Raw genomic sequence first — 13,949 nt, forward strand, 5'->3', positions numbered from 1 at the left:
GAGGCCCGTCTGAAAGTGACCAGGGACAGGGCCTTTTCGATTGCAGCTCCCTGTTGGTGGAACCAGCTCCCGGAGGAGGTGAGGGCCCTGCGGAACCTTGAACAGTTCCGCAGGGCCTGTAAAACGGCCCTCTTCTGGTTGGCATATAATTAATTGTGATCGGAATGCCTGAATATTAAATCTCGAACATCAGATTATTGAATACTGGAAAATTTGAAGGACTGATTTAAGGAAAGGTAGCATAGTGTATATTGATGTGAGTTTTATGTATTTTAGGTCTTTTATGCATTTTATTGTATAATTATTAACGTATTTTAAACTGATCCTTGTTAGCTTTTTGTGTTGTAAGCCACCCTGAGCCCACCTCGGTGGGGTAGGGCAGGATATAAATCGAATAAAATGAAAATGAAATGAAAATGAAATGTCCTTCAGGCCAGGAATTGCCAGAAAGTTTTGGCCGCTTGATTGCAAAGCTCTGCAGGGTACATATGGGAAGAGATGGTCTCTGAGATATGCATAGGCCACATAGGGCTTTAAAAGTTAGCACTAGAACTTTGAACTGGATCTGGTAGTCTATAGGTAGCCAATGCAGCTTGCAGAATACTGACTGAATATGAGCCCACACAGGCGTCATTATCAGATGTCAGCAGCTTCTTTATGCACCAGCTGCAGTTTCCAGGTCAAGTTCAAAGTAGGTGCCTAGACTTTGGAACTTTTTCCCTGCAGAGGCTCAACTAGCACAGAATTTGGGATCTTTTAGGTGCTAGATGAAGACATCCTTATTTTTCAGAGCTTTAAGAAAGTTCTGCACGCTGTGTATTTTTATCAGCTGTCCCGTTTTTGTACTGCTGCTGTGTTTTAGAACGGTCTGCTTTCTTTTTGGTATTCTGCTTTTAGGAGACCTGTAGGATCATTAATGACAGAGTAGTAGCAGAAGCGTCCCACTGGACCGCTCTGGTCAGACCAGTCTCAGTTGCAGTTCTAATGAAGACACTCACAAAGACAGCCGGTTCAACAAAATGTATTAGGGTCAAGCAGATATCAAAGTCAAGAAGCAGTCGAAGGGTCATACACTTACAATCAATAAAGCCAGGCAGAGGTACAGATACACAGTCCAACAGAATAGTCAATACACAGTCCACAGTCATCAATTCCAATATCCGTCCAACGGTATGCCACGCTATATCCGTCCTTTCCTATCCCACACTGAACAGGTAGCAGGCCACTGCATTTCAAGTCGCCCTAGCCAATCCCATTCCAAATTGGTTAAAGGCTTACACCTGATGACACTATAGCACCTGTACTCAAGGATGACACAATCCCTTGGCAGTTCCAGTTCATCTCAAAGAAATAGGACACTGACATTTAACACCAGTATCTTAATGTGATGCTGTTTTAATCCTTTTAGTTAGTAATTTTGTTTTCTTTTTGCTGCAGTTTGGAATGACTTACCTTGAGATAACTTTCCTTAAAAATGTTGAAAGCCACCTCATTGTATGTTTAGGTGAGGTACAGAAAGAATAAAATATTTCCCTTCTTTTCTTTTAAGCTCAGAATATCTTTTCCTTTCCCGCTATATCCGATGGGAAGACGCCATTCCTGTTTCAGTTAACTCTTTCAGCTACATTTTACAAGAGACAACTCGAAACCATACGACTTCCAGTGCAATTTGAATAATTTCATTTTTTTCTCTTTCAATTTGTTTTCCCTCCAGTATTTAATACGAGCCTATGGGCAGGGCCTGTCTGAATTTTGAATTTTATGTTTTCCGAGTAATTGTTTTCTAAAACAATCATCTTTTGCCAGATACATAACCCCCTCTTGCCCTCAGACTTAACACTAAAAATACAAAACACAAAAGGGAATGGATGTGGCTGGAAATGGTAGGGGAGGGGAGATCAAGCTAGTATTGTTGGAACAAGATAAGTATTTATATACTAGGGAAGCTGATCTTTCCTTGGTGGTGTGGGCAAGTTTGCAGTCTTGCGGTGGCCGTGTATTCTTATTGTTTCTACAGCCTCTGGGGCACTGGCAAAGCGGAATTCTTTTTCATAGAGAGGAGGGGAAGGAAGCTGTCTTCAGAAATATTCTGAGGCAGGGACTGGTTGGGTTGATCTGTAGGTTACAGAACTATAGTGTAAGGTGTTTGACAGTAGTACGAATGTTGCATCTCCTCATATGAGGAATCAAATTCACTTAGTTTCCAAGGAGCTTCAGATAGTGTACAATCAAGAGTGTCAAACATGCAGCCCGGGGGCCAAATTAGGCTCCCAGAGGGCTCATATCAGGCCTCCCAAGCAACTGTCTGTCATCTGCTTCCTTCTCCCTCTCTCTTGCTTCCTTCTGCATCACAGCTTGCCTTGCCAAGCTTGCTCAATTGCGCAGGAGGCACAGAGCAAAGCCTTGGGGAGGAAGCGAGGGAGGGATAGCTTGCTTCAAAGGAAGCTCTGACTCTTTCCTTCCTTCCCCGTGGGACCAGGAGGGGGAGGAGCCTCAGTCAATAGAAGGAAGAGAGGCTTGGCACAGTAGGTCTGCTGTGCAACTGAGAAAGCCTGGATTGCATGAGAGAAATGCAAAGGAAGCACCTTTAAGACCAACAAGTGCTAATGTTTTAAGCATGTTTTATTTTAAGTTATTTTAAAAAAAATCTTTCTGTTTGTCTGTGTCCTTTATAAAGTTTGCATCTCTGCCACCTGGCATTACATTTTATGTGGCTCGGCTGGCAAGGTCTCATTTATGTCAGATCCAGCCCTCATAACAAATGAGTTTGACACCCCTGGTTACATGATTTTCATTTTATTTTCACAACCCACTGTGTGAAGTAGATTGGGCTGAGGGAGAGTAACTGGCTTACCAAGTAAACTTCGTGGATGAATACCCTTGGGCATTCCAATTCCTAGTCTAATGCTGTACCTGCAACATCAAATGGCTATCAAATATTTTAGATGGGGACTGAGAGAGAATTGTTTCCTGTAGGTAACCTAGTGTGAGTGGAGTGAGTTGTAAACTGGCTACCTTGCAAAAGGCCATGATTTGCTATGATGTTTTTTATTTGAAACTCAAACATAACCAATATAAGGGTGGTGACCAGTTAACAACATAAATCATTGGTGATCATATTTGAATTTGATCTAGAAATGGTCCAAGATTGTAATACTTGTGTTTCAGCTTTTCAACCTTGCTTTTTTCATTTTAGTTACCCAGTATCTTTTCTGTAGTGTTGTGTGTCTGCAGTTGGGGATCCATTGTGGCCATAATCCATATAGCCTTCCCCTTTGTTGTGACTGCTTTTAGAGTTCAGATAACACAGTAGTATTATGTGGTGGTTAGAGTGATGGACTAGATTCTGGGAGATGCAGGTTTGAATCCCTCAGTCACACTTAGCCTTAGCTACCTTACAGGATTGCTGTGATGATAAAATGGAGAAGAGAACAATGAAAAGATTGGTTCCTCATTGGGAGGAAAAGTGGGGTGTAAATGGAGTAAATAAATACAGATGTTTTCACCTCTGAAGGTAACCTTACCTCCAGGAAGAAGGAAGTGACCTCCTCACTACCTCACCCTTGGGAGTCTGGCCAATTTCTGATGCTTTTACACACTTATGAGCATATATCAAGGAGTAGGAGCCATTGAATTCAGCAGGACTTCCAAATAAACATGCATTGGGCTTGCATTGCAATTGTAGGCACAGCATATTTGGGAAATAGTTGGTTCAATTTGTCTTAATATCATTGGATATTATGGTGGATTATGCTGGAACTGCCTGAGAAGTCCCAAGGATGAGTGGGGGAAATCTGCCTTATGGGCCCAAAGCTATGGAGGGTTTATTTTCCTGTTTAAAATCTTTTTGTTGTTCTTTGTCACGCTGCCTGGTCTTCATGCCTAATTTCTTGGCCAAAGCCAGGGATCTGAAGGGCTTGGGAGGGGACTCTGGGGCCTTCCTAAGGGACCTTAATTCCAGAGTGGTGGCAGCGTCAGGTGGCACCCCAATCTGAGTCATGACAGCATATTTTGCTTGAGAGGCAGTCTACAAAGTACTGTGCAGTAATAGTAGATGCCACTCCAGATTCCTCACATAGAGAACAAACATTTCTTTCAAGATTCGTAATTTTAAAAGAAACATAGTATGAAATTCAAGAGAGATTTTTAAAGTTTGCAGATTGCACCAGTAAGAAAGGTGAAAAAATTGCTCAATTGATAACTGATACTTCCTCTCAGCAATTGTAGAGCTCAAATTTATGACAATGGACCAAATATGGCTGGAAGATACAATGGTGCACAAGCAAAAAAAAAATACAAGAACTGTGTCCAACAGAGTTTTTTCACCTTGTGGTTGTTACACATTTAACTTATGTGGAAATGATGCTACTGAATGAATACCTGAAACAATAACCTTTTTTGGAACAATTCAAATTATCTACCACTTATTTAGTTTATATTTTATTTATTCATTTCTCGGATTTGTATCCTACTCAGGGCGGGTTACACAACTTCAATAAATATACAACAAAGCCATAAAATATAGTTCCAGACCCAAGCGTGTGGAAATACTTGAAAATCTCATAGGCTTTTCTCTTCATGGTATGTCTGAAACAAGATTGTCAGATCATGTTGAGAGGGTAAAGCCTTTTGCAGCTCACCTGCCTGGAATTAAATTAGCACTGCAAGACCTCCTAGAACTAAATTTGACTTCCAAAACAAGAAATGAAGTCCGGGGAGTTTTATTCTATGTGACATCTTTTGTCTCGGTGTTAAAGCCAGCTCTGTGGTACAAAATACTAACTTGCATACACAATTGCAATAAAGCAATCCAAGCAACAAATGCTACAATGGATGTCGAAGCAGAAAACACTGAAACATTCCTCACAGATGTTACCAAAGTTTGAAATGACTGGAAATGACTGTGGAATGAAGCCAAAATTGTTGCATTGACACTTAAGACGGAAATGAAATTATCGCACGGATGTGATGGAGGGCAGAGGGCAAGGCTGCGTGATAACAGACCTGATGCTAACTTTCTGGAAATGAATGACACAGATGATTCACCGGAAGAAGCCTACTTCAGAAAACCTGTGTTTTATGCTTTGGTAGACAGTGACATAGCAAGATTAAACCATCAGATTCAGTGTTGTGAAGTAGTTGACTGAAAAGTTCAATTTGTGGAAATAGCTCACCATGTTTGAAAGTGATTTGAAAGGAAAAGATTTATTCTTCTATCAAAACAATATCCTGCTGACCTTAATGAGGATTTTTTTTTGTAGTAAATGCAGAAATTAACTTCAGTGCCGAAGTTAAATCTGGAAATGCACAGTTAAAACCATTGGATTTGTTGAACACATCCACAGAATACAGACTTGGTGACCTGTTTTCAAATATTTGTGTCAGCTGATGAATTCTTTCAAAAATTCCTGCAATAGTGGCTTCTGTAGAGAGATCATTTAGCAAACTCAAGCTGATTAAGAATTTTTTGTTTTAATAATATTTATTGGTTTTGGTCAGTAAAAGGCAAAAAGAAGGAAGGGAAGGTAAAGGGAAAAACATATATATTCAAAGTTTTACATAGTTACACTAAAACATATTTCTCTTAAATTCTATTATTTCCATTTCGTTCCATTATAACATTTCTATAAGCCTGTTATCGATTGTTTTAAACTTTATATTACCTTGTAATTATGTATCTTTACAGTTTAAAACGTATTTGCTCTGAGGGTGAGCACATAAACTTATGGAAACTGTTTTGGGTTCAGTCGCTTGTATTTATCCATTCATATAATGATCACCAAAGTTCTGATTAAGAATTTTTAAGGTCTACAGTGCCTCAAGAACATATTGTGGGTTTGGCCAGGCTGACTATTGAATCAGGTATTGCCAAAACAGTTCATTTTGATGCTGTCATTAGAAATTTTTCACAAAAAAGGCAAGGCAAGCTCATTTTAAGTAAATACAAAGCCTTTTAAAAACCATTTTTAACTTATGCTTAAAACCACTGTGGATTTTAAAAAGAAGATATCTAACAGAGCAGGAAAGGGGCCCTGAATTATTATTTTTTCTTTGCACCATCTCATAACATTTCTCTCAGAGGTCCTGTTTAAGTAGAAGAAGAAGAAGAAGAAGATATTGGATTTATATCCCGCCCTCCACTCCAAAGAGTCTCAGAGCGGCTCACAATCTCCTTTCCCTTCCTCCCCCACAATAGACACCCTGTGAGGTAGAAGAAGATATTGGATTTATATCCCGCCCTCCACTCCAAAGAGTCTCAGAGCGGCTCACAATCTCCTTTCCCTTCCTCCCCCACAATAGACACCCTGTGAGGTAGATGAAGATAGTGGATTTATATCCCGCCCTCCACTCATGAGTCTCAGAGCGGCTCACAATTTCCTTTACCTTCCCCCCCCCCCCACAACAGACACCCTGTGAGGTGGGTGGGGCTGGAGAGGGCTCTCACAACAGCTGCCCTTTCAAGGACAATCTCTGCCAGAGCTATGGCTGACTCAAGGCCATTCCAGCAGCTGCAAGTGGGGGAGTGGGGAATCAAATCCGGTTCTCCCAGATGAGAGTCCGCACACTTAACCCCTACACCAAACTGGTAACTTTAGATCATGGGTAATCCTACTTTCAGTTTTAAATCTTGCAGGCACTTGTGAGCTCAGTAAATTTGCTGTGGCTCCAGCAGATGCGCAGAAAGAAAGGAAGGCAATTCCATCTACTGAAACCATTGAGTGTTTTGAAACCCGGCCCTGCCACCACAGCATTTCTTGTGATAGCTGCAAAGGTGCTGATGCCAGAACCTCACTTGGGGCTACTGGTAGGTGACTTCAGTTGAGCTTGGACAGGCCAGGAACTGACAAAGTGCAGAAGGAAAGGAAGGAAAGCCCACTTGCAGAGTCCTCTGAATCTTTCGACTGCCATGAACATTGACCCTGCTGCAGCTTTTCCTGTGATGATTGCACAGCTGCAGACCCTCGGCTGGAGCTACTGGCAGACAACTTTGGATGGGCCTGTGGGCCAGGAGCGAATCTTGGGCAGGCCCCAGATCCGGATGGCTTTGGGCAGTCTTTGGGTAGTCCTGGATGGTCCCCAGACGCCAGAGGCTTGCCTGAACGACAGCATGTCCCGGTCTGGACTTCAGCCTCAAGTGACTTGAGCAGCGTTGGGCTCTGAAGCAACAACTTATGTGGCCCTGTGAAAGAGTTCAGAGGAGGAACGTATGTGGAACTGGACTAGAGACTTCAGCCCTCCTTGAGGGTTTCCCTTTAAGACAGGCTGCTTGTGGACGATTGTGGAGCTATAGTTTAGGGAAAGGAAAGGTCCCCTGTGCAAGCACCAGTCATTTGCGACTCTGGGGTGACATTGCATCATGATGCTTTCATGGCAGACTTTTTACGAGGTGGTTTGCCATTGCCTTCTCCAGTCATCTACACTTTCCCCCCAACAAGCTGGGTACTCATTTTACCGACCTCTGAAGGATGGAAGGCTGAGTCAACCTTGAGCTGGCTACCTGAATCCAGCTTCCACCGGAATTGAACTCAGGTCGTGAGCAGAGAGTTCAGACCGCAGAACTGCAGCTTTACCACTCTGCGCCACGGGGCTGCTTGTAGTTTAGGAACCACATACCATTGCAGCCCTCTGCTGGTGACTGCTGGTTCTGCCACCAAAGATCATCTCTATGGAGGCGGATTCTTGGAGCTACTGATTTTTGTTTCACTGAGTTGTTAAACATCTGTGCTCCTATAGTGTTCTTGCCCGTTGTTTTAATGCTTAGGTTAGTTAGATCTGGTTAGGTGAGTTGTGAAGGGTTACTCCCATCCATAAATGTGTTCCTAGTTAGTAAGTTAGTAGCAGGTTGGTTTTCTTTCTTACTTAGTGGTATTGGGGGAGGGAAGAAAGATGGAAGGTTTGGGCAGGAAGGAGAGTTTTATTATTAGGAAGTTAATTGTTGGTAGTCGCCTGGCAGGTCAAATTGTTATCAATTTATTATTGTTACTTGGTGATATATGAGTGAGGGGAGGGACTGTGATATGGGCATTCAGTACCAACATTTCAATACTAACATTGGGTCCGAGATCCCAGTAATTGGGGGCAGAGGAAGGTATGGCAGTGAGAGAAGTTATTACAAACAAGGGAGATGGAGATATGGATATGTTCAGTCTCCTTCCAATCTTTCTCTCATTCCAAGGCATATTGGTGGAGAGGTACAAAAAGCATACCCTTCTCTGACACTGTGTTGTGTAATGCCAGGTCCATCAATAATAAAATCATAGTGATGCAATTCTGGTCACCGCACCTCAAAAAGGATATTATAGCATTGGAAAAAGTGCAGAAAAGGGCAACTAGAATGATTAAAGGGTTGGAACACTTTCCCTATGAAGAAAGGTTAAAACGCTTGGGGCTCTATAGCTTGGAGAAACATCGACTGCGGGGTGACATGATAGAGGTTTACACGATTATGCATGGGATGGAGAAAGTAGAAAGTAGAGAAAGAAGTACTTTTCTCCCCTTCTCACAATGCAAGAACTCGTGGGCATTCAATGAAATTGCTGAGCAGTCAGGTTAGAACGGATAAAAGGAGGTACTTCTTCACCCAAAGGGTGATTAACATGTGGAATTCACTGCCACAGTGAATAAATTTTTGGCCGCTGTGTGATACAGAGTGTTGGACTGGATGGGCCATTGGCCTGATCCAACATGGCTTCTCTTATGTTCTTATGCAAAGTTACTTTGTTGAGCAGCAAGTGGACCTGGTGTGCATCATGGAGAATGAGGGCGATACAGTCGCCTTAAAAGAACTTTTCCCAGTTTCTTGGACCTTCATCAGTCCAGGACAAATGGGGGGTGGTGTTGATACTCGTCCGTGAGTCCTTTTCTTTTGGAGCACTCCCCACACCAAAGATCTCTGGTGTTGATTGCCTGGGCCCGGTGTGGGAAGCCTCGGAGAGTTTGGCTGTCTGACTGATATACCAGCTGCCTAGTGCACCAGCAGACAGTCTTGGAGTTCCTGAGGCTTTTGGTTCTCAGGGACTTCAATTTCCATGCTGATACAGCCACTTCCATACAGGCCCTGAACCTGGTGTCATCTATGTCAATGCTGAGACACTCCCAGATTGTATCAGGTGCTACACGTCAAGCAGGTCTATAATACAGTGGGTTCTAGGCATCGATGAGACGAGATGGCAGTTTGGTGTAGTGGTTAAGTGAGACTGACCAAGAGAGAGATCTTGGGGTCATGGTAGATAACTCACTGAAAATGTCAAGACAGTGTGCGATTGCAATAAAAAAGGCCAACGCCATGCTGGGAATTGTTAGGAAGGGAACTCAAAACAAAGCAGCCAGTATCATAATGCCCCTGTATAAATCGATGGTGCGGTCTCATTTGGAATACTGTGTACAATTCTGGTCACCGCACCTCAAAAAGGATATTATAGCATTGGAAAAAATTCAGAAAAGGGCAATTAGAATGATTAAAGGTTTGGAACACTTTCCCTATGAAGAAAGGTTGAAACGCTTGGGGCTCTTTAGCTTGGAGAAACATCGACTGCGGGGTGACATGATAGAGGTTTACAAGATTATGCATGGGATGGAGAAAGAGAAAGAAGTCCTTTTCTCCCTTTCTCACAATACAAGAACTCATGGGCATTCAATGAAATTGCTGAGCAGTCATGTTAAAATGGATTAAAGGAAGTACTTCTTCACCCAAAGGGTGATTAACATGTGGAATTCACTGCCACAGGAGGTGGCGGCGGCTACAAGCATAGCCAGTTTTAAGAGGGGATTGGATAAAAATATGGAGCAGAGGTCCAAATGCAGAATTGTTCTTTGCGGCATCAGATTTTCCTTTCACTATCAGACACATCCACAGCTGAGTGTCCTTTCGGCTTTGGTCCAGCCGCTTCACTCTTTCTGTGGTTACTTGGACTTGCCCTCTGCTCTTCCCCAGTAGCGTATTGGGCACCGTCTGACCTGAGGGGCTCATCTTCCAGCGCCATATCTTTTAGCCTTTTGTTACTGTTCATGGGTTTTCTTGGCAAGGATACTGGAGTGGTTTGCCTTTTCTTTCTCCAGTGGATCGTATTTTGTCTGGGTTTTCAGCTGTGGCCTGCCCATCTTGGGTGGCCCTGCCTGGCATAGCCCACAGCCTCACTGAAGTGTGCAAGCCCTCTCACCACATCAAGGCAGTAATCCATGAGAGGAATTACCTGGCTACCCTTTGAATTTTTTAAAAAATAGCTTCCAGTATAAGGTGCTGCCTTGCAAGTGTCACCCAGTTTGGATTGCTTCAGGGCAGAGTTGCCAGCTCAAGATTGAGAAATTCCTGGAAATCTGGGGGTGGACCTGAAGAGAACAGACTATCAGCAGGGATATCCTGCCATACAATCCACCCTTTGGAGCTGCCATTTCTTCCAGGGGAATGGATCTCCGTAGTTCCAAGTCCACTCCTGCTTTGAAACAGCCAGCAATGGGGTGGGCGGGGGCTGGGGGGAGGGGAAGTAAGGCTATGACTACAAAGCAGGGGAGCACTTCCATTCCCCCAGGGATTTTCTAGGTCCCTGAATTTTCAGGATGTTTTTTTTATTTTAAAGCAAATCCTCTTCTGCCTTTATTTCTGGAGACTGTAAGAAATGGAAATAAATGGGGGCGGGGAGAGAGAATGAGGAAGGGGAGAAATGGAACCAGGAGGGGGAAGAAATTGAAAGTAAGAAATAGAAGGAAGGGGGGAAAGAATGAGGAGGAAGAGAAATAGAACAGGGGAGGTAAAAAATGGAACAAAGAGGAAAAGAAATGGAATGAGGGGGAAAAGAAATTTGAAAGAAGGGGAAAAGAAAGGGAAAAAAGAAAGAAAAAGAAAGAACTGTCTTACTCACCACCACATACTGTTGTGCAGCCCAGGAAGCTGCCATGTGAGCTGGCTTGGGCCCCCAAAGTCAGCAGGTGACCCGGGCACTGGGAGGCAGCTGCAGGAGTAAGGCTGGGCCCTCTGAAGGCAGGAAGCGACCTGGGCACCGGGAGGCAGCCGCAGGAGTGCGGCTGGGCCCCCCGAAGTTGGCAGGTGACCCAGGCACCGGGAGGCAGCTGCTCTGGATGCCAGGAGGCAGTCGCTCCAGTAGCCAGAAAGGGGGCCCAACCACTCAGGGAATGCCTTAATAAGCTCAGGAGGAATAACATCTGGACCCGGGGCCTTTCTTGGTTTAATATGTTTAATAACTCCATCTGGACCAGTGGCCACTGTGGACAATGAGCCAAATTAACTTCGAAATTCTCTAAAGGGCTGAGTCTGGTCTCCTTAAAAACCTGTGAGAAATAGTCATACCAGTTGCTAGGTGAAATCAGACTGTTACAGGCATGCTTACGACTCAGAGATCCAAGCCCAGAATTTCTTAGGTTCATTATTTAATGTAGCCTGGATATATAAGCTATATAATTTTATTTAATTTAAAGCGTTTCTGCTCTACCGCCTCTTGTCAGATACAAGACAACTAGTAATATGTGATTACATATTAGACCTTCTTTATGTTCCAGCTGCTTTTACAGTTTATTTTCTGCTTTAATAATCATCTATCTATTTTGGATGTTTGCTTAAAATATTACCAGCCAGCACTTCGATATGAATACAACTTTTCCTTCTTTTTGGGCAAGTGTCATGGTAGTTAGATAACTGTGATGATATTAAGGACGTGCTCTGCGTGCATGCTTAAAGTCCTGTTGAATTGATTATGGATTTAATTTCTCCCTTGCAGGTATTGCTTCTATGACAGTTCCAGTATACATTGCTGAAGTTGCCCCACCCCATCTGAGAGGCAGATTAGTTACTATAAATACACTCTTCATCACAGGTGGCCAGTTTTTTGCAAGTGTAATAGATGGAGCCTTCAGTTACCTTCCCAAAAATGGATGGAGGTTGGTGTGATTTCTTTTTTTAACATTTAAAGCTGCAAATGGAGTTGCCATAACAAATTGTGTAATAGTTTTCTTAGCGGCAGTTTCTTTTGCAGAGTTGAACTGTGACGATTTCGCTTCCCCTTTTGAACAGCTGCAACAAGGAAGAACGATTCCAAGGGTATAGCAAAAATCCCACTCAAATATATTTATAAAATAGCCAATCCATGAAAATTCCCTCTAAAATATTTTATAAATAAGTTGTTTCAAAAATGTGACAGAATCTTTCCTCCTTTTGCGATTCTGGAAGTTCAGTCTGTCTGAATAGTTACTCCATGTTTTGGGCATATCTGTTTAAAATATATTAATAAGCAGAACAAATGGGGGGGACCTTTATCTGGGACACTGGCTTGAATGTGAAGTGATGTGGATTCCCTGCTTTCTTTCCCCTGCTTTATTTCTCACCCCCAACCTCAAAAAAGTGCCCTTGAAAATTTGCTCTTTAGAGTTATGAGGACCATTAAGAAGTGCGTGGGATGTTTCATGTGGGGGCTGCAGTGGAAAGGGGAAACTGGAAATCCTCTCCCTCATGTAAGTAAAAGACCATATTTAGATTCAGGTGTTCATAATATTCTTTGTGGATCCTAGCTGGATGAAGACACAACAATAACTGCTAAGTTTCATGAAATAAAAACCGGCTCGTTAAATACAATATCACAACATTCCAGGAACAAATAATCAGCTAAAATACATACAGTGTTTTATGTTACCTCATCCGTGTTCATATTGTGCCTGCTGACAGATTCTGAGCAGCCCAACCATTCACTTCAGTGGCAACTGGGTCATTTTGGTTTCTTAGGAGTAGGAGGAGAAGCAGATGTCCACTGTTGCTCTTGTAGTGTTACAGGGGTTCTGTCAGGTAATTACATGATAGCTTCTGTCTGAGCCTTCTCCACTTTTGGCTGCTATGAGCTTGAATGAGCTGAAATGCCCATTTTCAAAAGGATCCCTAATGGAGGTCAGCTGCCTCTTGCCCATGGATACATGAATAGAGCTTAAGTAGGGCTTAGCAATTTCTGGTATGTCTTCCTCCTGCTTATTTTGCATGTCACTTCAAGCTATAAGGTTTATTTTCTGCATTCCCCCAGTTATTCAGGTTGCATGTGCTTTTCCCCTCTTTCCAGGCAACCTGTGTAGAAAGTGTTCCCTATAGATTCTTTGGCCGGTATACCACAAAATTACTTAAATTGTCTCTTGCTTCATGTGAGTGGCTTCCCCCCCCCCTCCCCGCTAGTGATCTCGTTGCTAAGGTTTACACTAATAGAAATTTTCAGTCAGTGTTTAAGGGTGCAGTTCCAGGAGAATGTAATAGTGGAGGTCATTAGAGCACAGAGAACTCTGAGCAGGTCTCAGCTATTGAAAAATTCTGCAGCTGGTTCAGTAGCTGTAAATGAACAAAATAACTAAATGCCACAGAACAGACCTAGCTGTCTTATCTGTAAGTACAGATTTAATAGCACCCTCAAGGTTAGAACTCGCCTCCGCCGAATGGTCTGACTTCAGAGTTCTTTGGCCATATTGTTAACAAAAAGCACCTCTTTCTTGTCTGTTGAGCTTCAGTTTATTTGACTTCAGCCAGATCATTACTGCTTCTACACAGTTTTTCCAGAACTTCCATTGTCACATCTGACTCAGCTGAAAAGGAATAGCATTGAGCATTCTTAGAATATTTCATTTAAGGACTCTTATCTTTTCCTGTAGTTTCAGGTAGATATTAAACAATGTAGCATTCAAGATAGGACCCCACGAAGGGTCGTTTTGTAGAAAAATAGGTGGTGGAGCTCATCCAGGGATTGTTATGCAGCTACACCTACTATTCAATGGACAAGGTAGGTAGACGGGGAGAAGGAAGGGAGGCCATCAGAAAAGGTTCAGGAGCTGTGCTTTTGTGAGCTCCTGCTGAATTCAGGGCCTGGGCCCTACAGCATAAGAAAACCTGTGCCAGGCTTTGGAGGCTATGGCTGCAAAGGTGTTGGCTGAAACGTAATCCAGCGAAGGCAGAGGTCTTGTGTCTGCCT

The 13,949-nt window shown here is 43.0% G+C and overlaps 1 protein-coding gene across 1 annotated transcript in view; it reads left to right on the forward strand.

The window, feature by feature from the left end:
• SLC2A13 (solute carrier family 2 member 13) overlaps positions 1-13,949 on the forward strand; it is a 172,515-nt gene that overhangs the window by 15,351 nt on the left and 143,215 nt on the right. Inside the window, exon 2 of the mRNA XM_060244743.1 lies at positions 11,733-11,892. Within this exon, the coding sequence (XP_060100726.1) occupies positions 11,733-11,892 (160 nt within the window). The remainder of the gene's footprint in view (positions 1-11,732; positions 11,893-13,949) is intronic.

The sequence above is a fragment of the Heteronotia binoei genome, chromosome 8 (assembly GCF_032191835.1).
Source record: "Heteronotia binoei isolate CCM8104 ecotype False Entrance Well chromosome 8, APGP_CSIRO_Hbin_v1, whole genome shotgun sequence".
Classification (NCBI taxonomy): Eukaryota; Metazoa; Chordata; class Lepidosauria; order Squamata; family Gekkonidae; genus Heteronotia; species Heteronotia binoei.